This window comes from Salvelinus namaycush, chromosome 23 (genome assembly GCF_016432855.1).
Source record: "Salvelinus namaycush isolate Seneca chromosome 23, SaNama_1.0, whole genome shotgun sequence".
NCBI classification, from domain to species: Eukaryota; Metazoa; Chordata; class Actinopteri; order Salmoniformes; family Salmonidae; genus Salvelinus; species Salvelinus namaycush.
In genome coordinates this window covers 11,220,586-11,236,985 of record NC_052329.1, presented here as the reverse complement: position 1 = coordinate 11,236,985, position 16,400 = coordinate 11,220,586, and the positions used below count along the sequence as shown (strand labels likewise).

Genomic DNA, 16,400 nt, shown 5'->3' with positions numbered 1-16,400 from the left:
CTCAAGGATAGGCAGACATCACATAGCAGCGCAGAAAAACAACTAAATTGCTGAATATAGGAATAGCTGAATTCTTACATCAGACACAATTCTACCATGCAGAGAGAAGGAAAGATAATTGCTGTTTTTTTAAGCATGGGTGCCCAAAGAGCATGGCACTCCAACATGTTGACACCCATGGCATCTAAATTGAATCTATTTATTTATTTTTGTCATGAGAAAAGACTGTCTGTATTGGTAAGACAAACATAATACTATGATACTTACAATTTGAGGACAATACTAAATTCCTAATTCCAATCTAGGACTACATGTCACCGTTTCATGAGCATCACCACTGTAACCATGAACGACTTGCACAGAACAAATGATCAATCAGCGCCATCTTGCGAACATCCTTTATAAAACAGTCACACAATCGAAAGACAGCATCTCCCATGATTCCACCATTTATACGTCGTATGTAAAGGTCACGGCAGTGTGCTCGATGAGGTAACTACAAACATGGCAGCGCTTTTTGCAATACGGTGCTTATTTAGAAGCTATTCTCGGGTCAGAAATGTCGATCAAAACACACGAGTACTTGTCAGATGTAGCAGAAGGATGCTGTGCAGTGCACCGTCTGACAGCAGTAAGTCGTTTATTTTGCCGACACACTGAGAAATGGGAGTTCTACCTCTGACGTTGTAGCATGTGCGGCTATTGTTAGCTAGCGTTCACATTTTAGTATTTTAATGGTACTAGTAGCTAGTTGTTATCCTCGAAGCGATTTAAACACATGTTGACAACAACGTAAATTTATGCCGCGTTTAAAACTGGGAACTAAGAAATCTCAGGTTTCAGTGCGTTCAAGACAACTTGGAACTCGGAAAAAACGAGCTCCGAATGGGAAAATCGAACTGTCATCCAACTATGATTTTCAATTCGGAAACTCCGGCCTCTTTCTAGAGCTCCTACCTGAAGAGAGATCACTGGCATCGTGATTTGACCTTGTTTTCCCCCCAGTTCTCAGTAGTCTTGAAGGCACCATTAGCATTTTGTAAAGCATGAACTACTTTCAAGACAACTCGGAAGGATGCAAGAAAAAAATGTCAGTGATATTCTGCCCGGAAAGCCGGAGCTCTTGAAAGTTCCCCGAGTTGTCGACATTTCCCGACTTGGATGAAGATTTAAAAGATTTTTCCCAGTCGGAGCTTGTTCTTTTCCCAGTTGTCTTGAACACTCGGAAGTTGGAGATTTCCCGAGGTCTGAGTTCCCATTGGTTTTGAACGTGACAGCAGTCAGATTTAGCGCATCACATATATATAATCTGGCTACCATGGAGCTAATTTAAAGGAAAAATCCACCTCAAATAACTAATTCCTTTAATTGACAGTGTTAAATAACTATGTGAGAACAATATTTTATGTGAATAAATGTTTCATTTTGTCATAAGGCTGGTAGCAACGTGGAAATCTGTTACAGCTGAAGTGTACTACAAAACCGACAATGCAATGCTCTCTCCATGGACTGGCTAGGTAGTTAAACACAATACCAAAGTCAATATCAGCATGTGAAGTAGTTAGTGCAGTTTTAGGCGATTGTATAGCTAACTATCAATTTAGGAGTCTACAATCTCGCCATGTTCAACCTGCAGATCGATGTGCCTCGCAGAGTGGAGTCTGACATTCGCAACGGCACTATGCAATGCACCCTGGACTGAAGAGGCAGACAAATATGAGAATTGTGGTGGACCCTCCTGTTAAATTACACATTTCTCAATGTAGGAATATTGCAAAAATATGAAAAATGGCTCATTTGAGAGAAGACAACGTCTTGCGTTATGACATTGCCCATTATTGAAATCTGACATGATAGACGTTTTTGCGATCTAAAAGTCATATTCCTATTAACTTCCAGTGTAGTGAGTGGCTTTAAATACAATGCTACGTCATAATGGCCAAATTTCTGCCCGCTTGAACGGCAATAGCGCAGATACACATGAACGGGTGGCAACTTTAGTTTTAGAAGTGGGTGGGGACAACCTGGCGGTGGGTCTGGGGTTCCTCACTCAGAATTGTTTTAGGCATCTAAAGCTAATTTCCTGCATTTCTACTGGGGCTGTCCCTGACACAAATAAGCAAATTATTGGTCGACCAAAAGTTTTTAATTTTTTTCTTCCAACCAATCGATTGGTCAAAAAAATAAATAACGGGGAGAGTGCGCTTGTTTGATATGGAAAAGCGTTGCGGTAGCTATTGATAAAGAACATCGAGATGAAGCAGCTGCTTTATAAGTGGGATGCACTGTTGAGTGCTACATCCTGAGGGGTTCGTGCTGATTGTACAGAGATTGTGACAGACTTAAATGGCATCCCTTGAGAAGGCATGAACAAGATGTATGTCAGGAGAAGTGCAGTATTATCATAAGGAGAAGTGTACTTGGAATACGGAGTAGGAATGGAGGGAAAAAGAGGGGCAGAGGAGCTCTAAGAGGGTGCGCTTGAGTCAGTTAAAAATGGTGGAAAAAAAGGAGATGGTTTGTTAAAGAAGAATGGTAGAAAGTGTAAGCAGTGTGAGCTGAAGACAGGAGGAGAAATGGAAGTGAATGAGGGCAAAGTATCGGCGGTGGTAGGTGTGACGTTCTCGGAGCCCGAGACATGCACCGAGGTTCAGGATAAAGATGAGTCTTTAGTTTTTGGAAAAAGTGGGCCGTTGGCTTTTGGCTGATCCATTTGTGGTTTCAGGGTGGGAGAAAACAAATTATTGAAAGGAGGGATTACTGGGGTAGTGGTAAAAGTTGACCAACTGAAGGGGAAGATTCCCTGGTTTGATTCTCTTCGTTTGGTGCGACGCCACCAGGGTGGCGAAATGAGGAGTCTGTTCTTTTGAGTTTTGATGTTGAGTCTTTGACCGACAGTGATGTTAGGATATACAGTGGGGAGAACAAGTATTTGATACACTGCCGATTTTGCAGGTTTTCCTACTTACAAAGCATGTAGAGGTCTGTAATTTATATCATAGGTACACTTCAACTTTGAGAGACGGAATATAAAACAAAAATCCAGAAAATCGCATTGTATGATTTTTAAGTAATTCATTTGCATGACATTGCATGACATAAGTATTTGATACATCAGAAAAGCAGAACTTAATATTTGGTACAGAAACCTTTGTTTGCAATTACAGAGATCATACGTTTCCTGTAGTTCTTGACCAGGTTTGCACACACTGCAGCAGGGATTTTGGCCCACTCCTCCATACAGACCTTCTCCAGATCCTTCAGGTTTCGGGGCTGTCGCTGGGCAATACGGACTTTCAGCTCCCTCCAAAGAGTTTCTATTGGGTTCAGGTCTGGAGACTGGCTAGGCCACTCCAGGACCTTGAGATGCTTCTTACGGAGCCACTCCTTAGTTGCCCTGGCTGTGTGTTTCGGGTCGTTGTCATGCTGGAAGACCCAGCCACGACCCATCTTCAATGCTCTTACTGAGGGAAGGAGGTTGTTGGCCAAGATCTCGCGATACGTGTCCCCATCCATCCTCCCCTCAATACGGTGCAGTCGTCCTGTCCCCTTTGCAGAAAAGCATCCCCAAAGAATGATGTTTCCACCTCCATGCTTCACGGTTGGGATGGTGTTCTTGGGGTTGTACTCATCCTTCTTCTTTCTCCGAACACGGCGAGTGGAGTTCAGACCAATAAGCTATATTTTTGTCTCATCAGACCACATGACCTTCTCCCATTCCTCCTCTGGATCATCCAGATGGTCATTGGCAAACTTCAGATGGGCCTGGACATGCGCTGGCTTTAGCAGGGGGACCTTGCGTGCGCTGCAGGATTTTAATCCATGACGGTGTAGTGTGTTACTAATGGTTTTCTTTGAGACTGTGGTCCCAACTCTCTTCAGGTCATTGAACAGGTCCTGCCATGTAGTTCTGGGCTGATCCCTCACCTTCCTCATGATCATTGATGCCCCACAAGGTGAGATCTTGCATGGAGCCCCAGACCGAGGGTGATTGACCGTCATCTTCAACTTCTTCCATTTTCTAATAATTGCGCCAACAGTTGTTGCCTTCTCACCAAGCTGCTTGCCTATTGTCCTGTAGCCCATCCCAGCCTTGTGCAGGTCTACAATTTTATTCCTGATGTCCTTACACAGCTCTCTGGTCTTGGCCATTGTGGAGAGGTTGGAGTCTGTTTGATTGAGTGTGTGGACAGGTGTCTTTTATACAGGTAACGAGTTCAAACAGGTGCAGTTAAAGGTGGTTGGTAAAAAAAAAAAATCTTCTCTTTTGTGATATTTAGGTTAAAAGGTTCAGGTCACCAAAAATCTGAAATTAAACAATATACCACAATACGTCTTACCGAAAAGTCCCATGTGACTGTTGGTAGAGCATGGTGCTTGCAACAACAGGGTTGTGGGTTCGATTCCCACGAAGGACCAGTACATAAGTGTGAATGTATGCACTCACTACTGTTAGTGGCTCTGGATAAGAGTGTCTGCTAAATGACTACAATGTAACATTGTAAATATAAACATTACAAAGCATGTTCATTTTGTTTTTGTTTTGTTGATGTAATTTTAGCTGGGAAAAATATATTTTGTCTGTTAAAAAGTCTGAGTGACTGGTCCATTTTTTATTTTTAATCTACTTGACACAGTGGCTGCTGAACCAAAAACAAAATTTTAGGCCAGGGGTGAGCAAACTTTTTGGCTCGAGGACCACATCGGGATTTTGAATTTCAACGGAGGGCTGCATTTTTTGGGGGACCAATTGTTTGTTAAAATCAATTTGTGGGGGCGTCCTGAGTGGTGCAACGGACTAAGGCACTGCATCGCACTACAGACCCAGGTTCGATCCTAGGCTCTGTCACAGCTGGCCGTGACTGTGAGACCCATGAGGCAGCGCACAATTGGCCCAGCGTCGACCGGGTTTTTAATTTTATTTCAACCTTATTTAACCAGGTAGGCTAGTTGAGAACAAGTTCTCATTTACAACTGCGACCTGGCCAAAATAAAGCAAAGCAGTGCGACACAAACAACAACACAGAGTTACACATGGAATAAACAAACATACATTCAATAATACAATAGAAAAAGTCCATATACAGTGTGTGCAAATGAGGTAGTAGAAGGGAGGTAAGGCAATATAGGCCATAGTGGCGAAATAATTACAATATAGCAATTAAACACTGGAGTGATGTGCAGGAAATGAATGTGCAAGTAGAGATACTGGGGTGCAAAGGAGCAAAATAAATAAATAACAGTATGGGGATGAGGTAGTTGGATGGGCTATTTACAGATGGGCTATGTACAGGTGCAATGATCTGTGAGCTTAAAGTTAGTGAGGGAGATATGAGTCTCCAGCTTCAGTGATTTTTTTTTTTGCAGTTCGGTCCAGTCATTGGCAGCAGAGAACTGGAAGGAAAGGCGGCCAAAGGAGGAATTGGCTTTGGGGGTGACCAGTGAAATATACCTGCTGGAGCGCGTGCTATGGGTGGTTGCTGCTATGGTGATCAGTGAGCTGAGATAAGGTGGGGCTTTACATAGCAAAGACTTATAGATGACCTGGAGCCAGTGGGTTTGGCGACGAATATGAAGCGAGGGCCAGCCAGCAAGAGCATACAGGTCTCAGTGGTGGGTAGTATATGGGGCTTTGGTGACAAAACGGATGGCACTGTGATAGACTGCATCCAATTTGCTGAGTAGAGTGTTGGAGGCTATTTTGTAAATGACATCGCCGAAGTCAAGGATCGGTAAGATACCCTCGTAAAACCGACTGTTTGGCAGCATGAGTGAAGTATGCGTTGTTGCGAAATAGGAAGCCGATTCTAGATTTAATTTTGGATTGGAGATGCTTAATGTGAGTCTGGAAGGAGAGTTTACAGTCTAACCAGACACCTAGGTATTTGTAGTTGTCCACACATTCTAAGTCCGAACCGTCCAGAGTAGTGATGCTGGACGGGCAGGCAGGTGTGGGCAGCGATCAGTTGAAGAGCATGCATTTAGTTTTACTTGCATTTAAGAGCAGTTGAAGGCCACGGAAGGAGAGTTGTATGACATTGAAGCTCGTTTGGAGGTTAGTTAACACAGTGTCCAAAGAAGGGCCAGAAGTATACAAAATGGTGTCGTCTGAGTAGAGGTGGATCGGAGAATCACCAGCAGCAAGAGCGACATCATTGATGTATAGAGAGAAGAGTCGGCCCAAGAATTGAACCCTGTGTCACCCCCAGAGACTGCCAGAGGTCCGGACAACAGGCCCTCCGATTTGACACACTGAACTCTATCTGAGAAGTAGTTGGTGAACCAGGCGAGGCAGTCATTTGAGAAACCAAGGCTGTTGAGTCTGCTGAGTCTGCTGATAAGAATGTGGTGATTGACAGAGTCGAAAGCCTGGTCCAGGTCGATGAATACGGCTGCGCAGTAATGTCTCTTATCGATGGCGGTTATGATATCGTTTAGGACCTTGAGCGTGGCTGAGGTGCACCCATGACCAGCTCGGAAACCAGATTGCATAGAGGTGGGATTCGAAATGGTCAGTGATCTGTTTGTTAATTTGGCTTTCGAAGACCTTATAAAGGCAGGGTAGGATAGATATAGGTCTGTAGCAGTTTGGGTCTAGTGTCTACCCCTTTTGAAGAGGGGGATGACCGCGGCAGCTTTCCAATCTTTGGGGATCTCAGACGATACGTGAGGTTGAACCGGCTAGTAATAGGGTTTGCAACAATTTCGCCGGATAATTTTAGAAAGAGAGGGTCCAGATTGTCTAGCCTGGCTGATTTGTAGGGGTCCAGATTTTGCAGCTCTTTCAGAACATCAGCTATCTGGATTTGGATGAAGGAAAAATGGGGAGGCTTGGGCAAGTTGCTGTGGGGGGTGCAGGGCTGTTGACCGGGGTAGGGTAGCCAGGTGGAAAGCATGGCCAGCCGTAGAAAAACTATTGAAGTTCTCAATTTTCATGGATTTATCGGTGGTGACAGCGTTTCCTAGCCTCAGTGCAGTGGGCAGCTGGGAGGAGGTGTTCTTATTCTCCATGGACTTTACAGTGTCCCAGAACTTTTTGGATTTTGTGCTACAGGATGCAAATTTCTTTTTGAAAAAGCTAGCCTTTGCTTTCCTAACTGCCTGTGTATATTGGTTCCAAACTTCCCTGAAAAGTTACATATCGCGGGGGCTATTCGATGCTAATGCAGAACGCCACAGGATGTTTTTGTGCTGGTCGAGGGCAGTCAGGTCTGGAGGGAACCAAGGGCTATATCTGTTCCTGGTTGAATTTTTTTTTGAATGGGACATGCTTGTTTAAGATGGTGAGGAAAGCACTTTTAAAGAATGACCAGGCATCCTTTACTGACGGAATGAGGTCAATATACTTCCAGAATACTTGGGCCAGGTCGATTAGAAAGGCCTGCTCGCTGAAGTGTTTTAGGGAGCGTTTGACAGTGATGAGGGGTGGTCATTTGACCGCAGACCCATTACAGACGCAGGCAGTGATCGCTGAGATCCTGGTTGAAGACAGCAGAGGTGTATTTGGAGGGCAGGTTGGTTAGGATAATATCTGTGAGGGTGCCCGTGTTTACGGATTTGGGGTACCTGGTAGGTTCATTGATAATTTGTGGGAGATTGAGGGCATCAAGCTTAGATTGTAGAATTGCCGGGGTGTTAAGCATGTCCCAGTTTAGGTCACCAAACAGCACGAGCTATGAAGATAGATGTAGGGCAATCAATTCACATATGGTGTCCAGGGCACGGCTGGGGGCAGAAGGTGGTCTATAACAAGCGGCAACGGTGAGAGACTTGTTTCTGGAAAGGTGGATTTTTAAAAGTGGAAGCTCAAATTGTTTGGGTACAGACCTGGATAGTAAGATAGAAGGCTATCTCTGCAGTAGATTGCAACTCCGCCCCCTTTGGCAGTTCTATCTTGTCGGAAAATGTTATAGTTTGGGATGGAAATTTCTGGGTTTTTGGTGGTCTTCCTAAGCCAGGATTCAGACATGGCTTGGACAACCGGGTTGGCAGAGTGTGCTAAAGCAGTGAATAAAACAAACTTATGGAGGATCTAATCTTCTAATCTTAACATGCATGAAACCAAGGCTTTCATGGTTACAGAAGTCAACAAATGAGAGTGCCTGTGGAACGGGAGTGGAGCTAGGCACTGCAGGGCCTGGATTAACCTCTACATCTCCAGAGGAACATAAGATAAGTAGGCTAAGGGTACGGCTAAAGGCTATAAGAACTGGTCTTCCAGTACGTTTGGAACAGAGAAGGTTTCTGGGCACGGTAGAATAGATTCAAGGCATAATGTACAGACAAAGGTATGGTAGGATGTGAGTACAGTGGAGGTAAACCTATGCATTGAGTGACGAGAGAGATATTGTCTCTAGAAACATCATTTAAACCAGGTGAAGTCACTGCATTATTGGGAGGTGGAACTAAAGGGTTAGCCAAGGCGTATTGAGCAGGGCTAGAGGCTCTACAGTGAAATAAGGCAATAGTCACAAACTAAAACAGCAATGGACAAGTCATATTGACATTAGGGAGAGGTATGCGTAGCCGAGTGATCATAGGGGTCCAGTGAGTAGCTAGGCGGGCTGGAGACACGGCGATTGACAGCTAGCGGGCCGGGGTTAGCAAGCTAGCAGAAGGGCCTTAGAGGGACGTCGCGACGGAAGAAGTCTGTCGTAGCCCCTCGTGTGGTTACTTCGGCAGACCAGTCGTGATGGATCGACAGGGCTCCGTGTAGTAAAAGGGTCCAGGCCAATTGTCAAAATAGGTATAGTGGCCCAAGAAATTGGCCGATGGGCATCTTCAGCTAACAGTCCGATATGCTCTAGACAGCTAGCGGGCCGCGGCTAGCAGATGGGTATTCAGAGGATGTCGCGACGGAGGAGCCAGTTGATAAACCCCCTCGGGCAGATTATGTCGGTAGTCCAGTCGTGATGGATCGGCGGGGCTCAGTATCGGCAGTAAGAGGGGTCCAGGGCAATTGCAAAATAGGTATTGTAGCCCATGGAGTGGCTTATGGACCTCTTCAGCTAGCCGGGAGATGGGCCTAGCATAGGCTAGCTCCAGGCTAATTGGTGCTTGCTTCGGGACAGAGACGTTAGCCAGGAGTGGACATTTGGAGCTGCGATGATCCAGATGAAAAGGTTCAGAGTTTGCGGTAGGAATCTATATGCTCCAATATGGTTTGAATCGCGCTGTGCAGACTGGCAAGAGTTGTCCGGGCTAAAGGTTAGCTGATGACCGCTAGCTGACTACTAGCTATTAGCTAGTTAGCTGGCTAGCTTCTGTTGGGGGTTCCGGTTCTAAAGTAAAGAAAATAGCAGATCCATACCACATTGGGTGAGGCGGATTGCAGGAGAGTATGTTGAAGTTGAGGTTAAGATAAATGTAAAAAATCAAAAATATATATACACGACAAGACGAAGACGTCTGACTGCCACGCCATCTTGGATTTGGAGAGGGTTTGGGTTAGGAGAGGGTTTGGCAGGCCGAGATTTCTTTGTCCCATCGTGCTCTAGCGACTCGTGTGGCAGGCCGGGCGCATGCACGCTGACATGGTTGCCAGGTGTACGGTGTTTCCTCCGACACATTGGTGCGGCTGGCTTCTGAGTTAGGCGGGCATTGTGTCAAGAAGCAGTGCGGTTTGGCTGGGTCGTGTTTCGGAGGAAGCACGGCTCTCGACCTTCGCCTCTCCCGAGTCCGTACGGGAGTTGCAGCAATGAGACAAGACTGTAACTACCAATTAGATACCACGAAATGGGGGGGGGGGGGGGATTTACTTTGCCCCCCTAGTTTTAGGCTCTGATAATATATTGAATGCATTAAAAGAAATTACCTCAATCAAACATTGCAGAGTAGAAATTATGGGAATTTACAGTAAATGTAGGCTACTGCTGGTGATATACAGTACCAGTCAGAAGTTTGGACACCTACTCATTCCAGGGATTATAGTTTTACTTTTCTACATTGTAGAATAATAGTGAAAACATCAAAACACACATGGAACCATGTAGTAACCAAAAAAGTGTTAAACAAATCTAAATATATTTTATATTTGAGATTATTCGAAGTAGCCACCCTTTGCATTGATGACAGCATTGCACACTCTTGATGACACAGCAAAAAATCCACACATTGAAGTTATGAAACAATGAATAGATTAGTCCACTGAGACGGGCGCAAATCAGACAGGACCCCCTTAGTCATGAAGTATTCCATATGAGGCACCGAGACTTTATGAAGGTTATACCCTTAATCTTGTATTAAATCAAATCTAGTGATACATAACTTGACATTTCTGCCATTCATTGTTACATTGTGGGTGGATAACCAACCTTCCAATTAATGGCAATGCATTTCTTAGCTGCTATAAATGCTAAGTTACACAGTGTCTTGTGATAACAGTCTCCAGTATCAACATTTCCAAGCAAACAAAAACAGGGAGAATCTGTAGACATGCTGAGATAAAAGAACATACTCTGCCAGAATTCAACCAACAAGATCATAACCTGCAAATACAGTGCATTCGAAAATTATTCAGACCCCTTTTCCCACATTTTGTTACGTTACAGCCTTATTCTAAAAGGGATGACATTGTTTTTTCCCCTTACCACTCTACACACAATACCCAATAATGACAAAACAAAAAGTTATTTATTTTTGCTAATAAACAACAAACATCACATTTACATAAGTATTTAGTCCCTTTACTAAGTACTTTGTTGAAGCACCTTGGGCAGTGATCACAGCCTTGAGTCTTCTTGGGCATGACGCTACAAGCTTGGCACACCTGTATTTGGGGAGTTTCTCCCATTCTTCTCTGCAGATCCTCTCAAGCTCTGTCAGGTTGGATGGGGAGCATCGCTGCACAGATATTTTCAGGTCTCCAGAGATGTTTAAGTCCGAGCTCTGGCTGGGCCTCTCAAGGACATTCAGAGACTTGTCTCGAAGTCATTCCTGTGTTGTATTGGCTGTGTGCTTAGTCATTGTCTTGGTGGGAGGTGAACCTTTGCCCCAATCTGAGGTCCTGAGCGCTCTGTTCATCTTTCCCTCGATCCTGACTAGTCTCCCAGTTCCTGCTGCTGAAAAACATCCCCACAGCATGATGCTGCCACCACAATGCTTCACCGTAGGGATGGTGCCAGGTTTTCTCCAGACATGACGCTTGGCATTCAGGCCAAAGAGTTCAATCTTGGTTTCATCAGACCAGAGATTCTTGTTTCTCATGGTCAGAGTCCTTTTGGCAAACTCCAAGTGGGCTGTAATGTGCCTTTTACTGAGGAGTGGCTTCTGCCTGGCCACTCTACCATAAAGGCCTGATTGGTGGAGTCAGGCAGGGATTGTTGTCTTTCTGGAAGGTTCTCCCATCTCCACAGAGGAACTCTGAAGCTCAGTCAGTGATTATCAGGTTCTTGGTCACCTCCCTGACCAAGGCACGTCTCCCCCGATTGCACAGTTTGGCCGGGCGGCCAGCTCTAGCAAGAGTCTTGTTGGCTCTAAACGTCTTCCACTGTGTTCTTGGGGATCTGTTCCTCGAGTCCGTAGAGCTCAGAGACAGGACTGACAATTCCTTCGACCTCAGTTTGGTTTTTGCTCTGACATGCACTGTCAACTGTGGGACCTTACATAGACAGGTGTGTGCCTTTCCAAATCATGTCCAATTAATCGAATTTACAAAAGGTGGACTCCAGTCAAGTTGTAGAAACATCTCAAGGATGATCAATGGAAACAGGATGCACTTGAGCTCAATTTCAAGTCTCCTAGCAAAGGGTCAGAATAATTACGTAAGGATAAAAAAAAAAAAAAATCTCTCTAAAAACCTGTTTTTCGTTTTGTCATTTCTGTGTGTAGATTTGAGGATTTGTATTTATTTTATCAATTTTAGAATAAGGCTGTAAGTGGAAAAAGGGAAGGGGTCTGAATACTGTCCAAATGCACTGTATGTCCCCTGTTGTGTTTTACACCTTCAGCAGAGGATTTACATTTATGTGGCATATACTGTAGTATGTTCTGTCTGAGATGATATGAACATGACTGGGCATTCAAACATATCTGTATCCATCATCAATAGTATCTCTCTGGTCTTCCTCACATTTTTCGTGTAATCGGGAAAAAGCCTCTATCAACCTTTCAATACCGTTTGGAAATCAACTTAAGGTTCATCAGACAAACTATTTTAAATCTTTGAAGCTTCTGGCTTGTCCAGTGTTTGCACTGAGAGAATAATGTATCTGCAAAAGGTCACCTTAGTGCTTCTCTGGTTGCATGACCCTGCTGAGACCCCTGTCACCATCTAATCCTGCTCAGATGAGGCATGACAAAGAATTTCATTGGTGTACATTTATACATTATCCAAGAATATAATGAATGGTTCAATAATCGAACTGACCATTATTCCTAGATCCCAGACTGTAGCTTACCCATCAACTCAAGATTGAACTTTGTATCCATTCACTGATTGTTATAATATATACCTGAGCTCTGTAGACTGGTCTTCCCTGGCTGTCTGACCCTGATGAGCATAATGTTGTGTACTGATTGTGCACCATGACAGTGTAGCCTGTAGAGCTGTTTATACCGTGTCAGTGTGAAAAGTAGGGAATTAGCTAGGGAAACTGACAGATCAATTACATTGCTATACTGATTAAAATAAAAACTCACATTGCGCTGAAAAAACGTCAGAATATCGGTCTTCAATCGTTTGGCCGCTGGATTCATCGTTTGATTCAGGTCTAGTGTGATTGAGGCAAAAATAATTGCTGAAGATAGTGAGGTAGCTAGCTAAAAATACATTTTTAAAGTTTGGGGGGGCTTATGTCCCCACCATCCCCAGTGAAAGTTGCGCCCCGCATATGAAAACATGAAATGATGCTGGGAATCAATAGAAAATCGCTCTGCTGCAAAAAAAACAATATTAACATTCAAAATGTTGGAATATTTCCTTTAAGTTACTAGCTAGCTCGGGTCCATCGCGATGACAATGACACGGAACCCAAACCGGCTGCGCGCTTGTGCCATCGTGCATACATTTATTTTGTACCCCTACACCAAACGCGATTACGACACGCAGGTTAAAATATCAAAACAAACTCTGAACCAATTATATTAATTTGGGAACAGGTCGAAAAGCAATAAACATTTATGGCAATTTAGCTAGTTAGCTTGCCTTTGCTAGCTAATTTGTCCTATTTAGCTAGCTTGCTGTTGCTAGCTAATTTGTCCTGGGATATAAACATTGAAATGTTATTTTACCTGAAATGCACAAGGTCCTCTACTCCAACAATTAATCCACACATAAAACGGTCAACCGAATCGTTTCTAGTCATCTCTCCTCCTTCCAGGCTTTTTCATCTTTGAACTTATATGGTGATTGGCATCTAAACTTTCATAGTATTACTACAACGACCGGCAACACAGTTCGTCTTTCAATCACCCACGTGGGTATAACCAATGAGGAGATGGCACGTGGGTACTTGCTTCTATAAACCAATGAGGAGATGGGAGAGGCAGGACTTGCAGCGCAATCTGCGTCAGAAATAGAATGGAGTTCTATTTTAGCCCTTGGCAACGCAGATGCTCGTTGGCGTGCACAATAATTGAATAACATAGATTCCTACATTTATTTTGCAACACGCACGCGACGCGAACGGTGTGGTCAGCCTATTAGTTGCACTCCGCCACTTTCCATGTGTTCTTTGTTTAGTGGCTGGCTTCAATATAGCTACTTTCGTAACTCCCAAAAAATGCTGGGATACATTTTTTCCCAAAATCATAATCCCACTGGGCCAGAATTACCTCAGGCATGATCATTGGAGCAAGGCTCGAAAGACCTGTTGCTGCAGCTACTCCATCCCTTCTATTCTTTAAGTACCAAGTCCACCTTAAGATTCTCCGGAGAACATGTAACAACGATCATTCCAGTAGTTGACGATTTGAAAAGTATCTAGAAAGCTTGTATTCGGAAGGTTTGTACATACCATCTTTGGTATGTACTTAGCGCCATTCTTCCTGTTTTGCGGCATCAGTGAGATCACTTCCTGTGTCAATATGCACAGTGTGACTAGCTCTGATGCAGGTCGTACCTGCAGATCCGAGACCAGAGCTAGCTTCATCCATCTCTGAAGTCATTCATTTATTTCTAGGTTCTCCAGATGCCCATGTGAAGCCCCAGTTTCTGGATGCAGAGGTGCAGGACATCCTAACCAGAATCACAGGCTTGAACCTGGAGAAGGTGTTCAGACCCATCAAACAGGAGCTGAAGCCCCCCGAGTACAAACTTATGACAGATGCACAGTTGAAGGAGGTATGAACACACCCACACACATGGTAGGGCAGATAGTTTGTCTGTCATGCGGAGTAGGGAATGGCTCTACAACATCTTCTGCAACATTCTGAACATTTCATTTGGCAGATTACATCCCTGTACAGCTGGTGTCAGTCTTGTTAATGTGTTTGTGTTGTAGGCGACCCAGAGTGCCAGGGAGCAGGCCCAGAGGCTGCTGAAGATGCCTCCAGTGCTGCCGGAGAGGAAGCCCATCATCGATGTACTGTCTGAGGACAAGATCCTGGAGGGCATGGACACAGCCGAATACGTCTTCACTGACATCACCTTCAACATACCACACAGGGTAGGAGATAGAGTGTGTTTGTGTCCACCAACGTTACATTCTACATACAGTACACCACAGGCAAAGTGTGTAATGGTTTGTGTCCATCAACATAAATATTGGTTATCATTTACAATGCCTCAAACAATTAGTGCTCTTTTGTCATGTATTGTTCTCTCTTCCATGGTCACCTCCTGGTGTTTCCAGGAGCTGTTCATAGTGATCCGGGAACCCACCAGGACACTGAAGAAGGCATCGTGGGAGGACAGAGAGAGGATCCTGCAAGTCTACTTCCCTAAAGAGGGCCGCAGGCTCACAGCACCCCGTCTTCAAGGAGAACCTGAAGGTGGTGTTTGGCCAGGATCGTCATGAGGATGTGTTGGATCTGTGCCAGGTCCAGTTTGAACCTGACTCCTCAGAATACATCAGGATAAAATACCACTTCCTTCACACTCCTCAACAGGCTGTCCAGATGTATGCTTCAGTTATTATTACCCATTAGCAGTTAGTAAAACCCTCTCCTTATTGGCTGTGCTCTGTTGTCCAGGTGCATGCAGCCACCTTGCGGATCTTGAGAAGATGGGGAAGTATGATCTGCTGCATTCAACCAGACACTTTGGAGGCCTGGTCTGGTACCTGGTCAATGCCAGGAGGGTGGATGGACTCATCATAGACATGCTGCAGAAAGACCTGTGAGTCTGTGTTAGACCAGTGGCTCCCAACCTTTTTTGGTTACTGTAGCACCCACTGAATTTAGCTCTGCCCGGAGTACCCCAGAAGTACCCCCTTGTGAATTTTACCAGTAAGCCTATGGTCTCATGAATCTCGAGGTACCCCCTGTGGATAGACCACAAGCACCCCTTGTTGGGAACACTGTGTTAGAGGCTTGTTTTTCTTCTACATGACACCCCATGCCATCTGTTTATGACTCCAAATGCCATATGTTATAAGTGTTTTGTAGGCATTAGGACAAGTAATGATTTAATAACACCATAACTGTCATTGTTAGCCCAGAGTAACATCTCTTAACACTGGTTGTATTGTTCTAGATGGCAGGATGCAGTGAGTCTGGTGGGTCTGTTCAACAAGGTCCATCCACACAGTGAGACAGTCCAGGACGCCTCCAGCCAACAGGCCTCTGGACTGGACCTGCTCAAGGTGAGGCCCTATCAGCAGACACTAGTGTATCTCAGAACCTGATTTATAGGTAGCACCAGTCACCATATTGGTAGTCGTGATACACAGTAAACCCTTTGTTTAACCTCTTGTGTCTGTTCCCCACCAGATCTACGCTAAGCGGGAGTCCCAGAGGGCAGGATACGTAGAGCTGGCCCTGCAGACTTCCGCAGAGAGCTCCTTCTGACCGTCATGCATCACCACACCTAACCACTGGAGAGCTCTGTCACATCACAGCATAGCTCCAACCGTCCCATACATCTCACACCCACAACAATAAACCAACGGAGCAGTGACATTCTCCCCAATGGCCTGCCTATCCATGACCCGATCTTTAATCAACTGGACAATTACGGTAAACAAAGAGAATCATTTAGTCCTTGAACTATGGAGCTCATATGAAACACTTGCAAGCCAAGTGTCCATTGCCAATGAATGGCATCAAAATGTGCACATAATTGGGATGCACCAAGCTTGTCTTCTATCGACGCAGTGCAGATATTCACTTCTGCATTTCAACCTTGTCATTTGTCCATAACCTTAATCATACTGTATCTCAACATTGGAACTGACTGTAAGCTGTTTAATTATCATGATGCATGTACATACAAAATATATATTTTTATATACATTCTCATT

General features: G+C 44.6%; 1 protein-coding gene across 1 annotated transcript; it reads left to right on the top strand.

The window, feature by feature from the left end:
• Positions 1-491: 491 nt before the first annotated feature.
• Positions 492-16,396, top strand: LOC120018078 (28S ribosomal protein S22, mitochondrial-like). The gene is made up of 7 exons (XM_038961043.1): positions 492-631; positions 14,121-14,281; positions 14,442-14,606; positions 14,793-14,931; positions 15,133-15,277; positions 15,635-15,743; positions 15,871-16,396. Exons 1-7 carry the CDS (start codon positions 505-507, stop codon positions 15,946-15,948), a joined length of 924 nt encoding a protein of 307 aa, XP_038816971.1. The 5' UTR covers positions 492-504; the 3' UTR covers positions 15,949-16,396.
• The last annotated feature ends 4 nt before the right edge of the window (positions 16,397-16,400 follow it).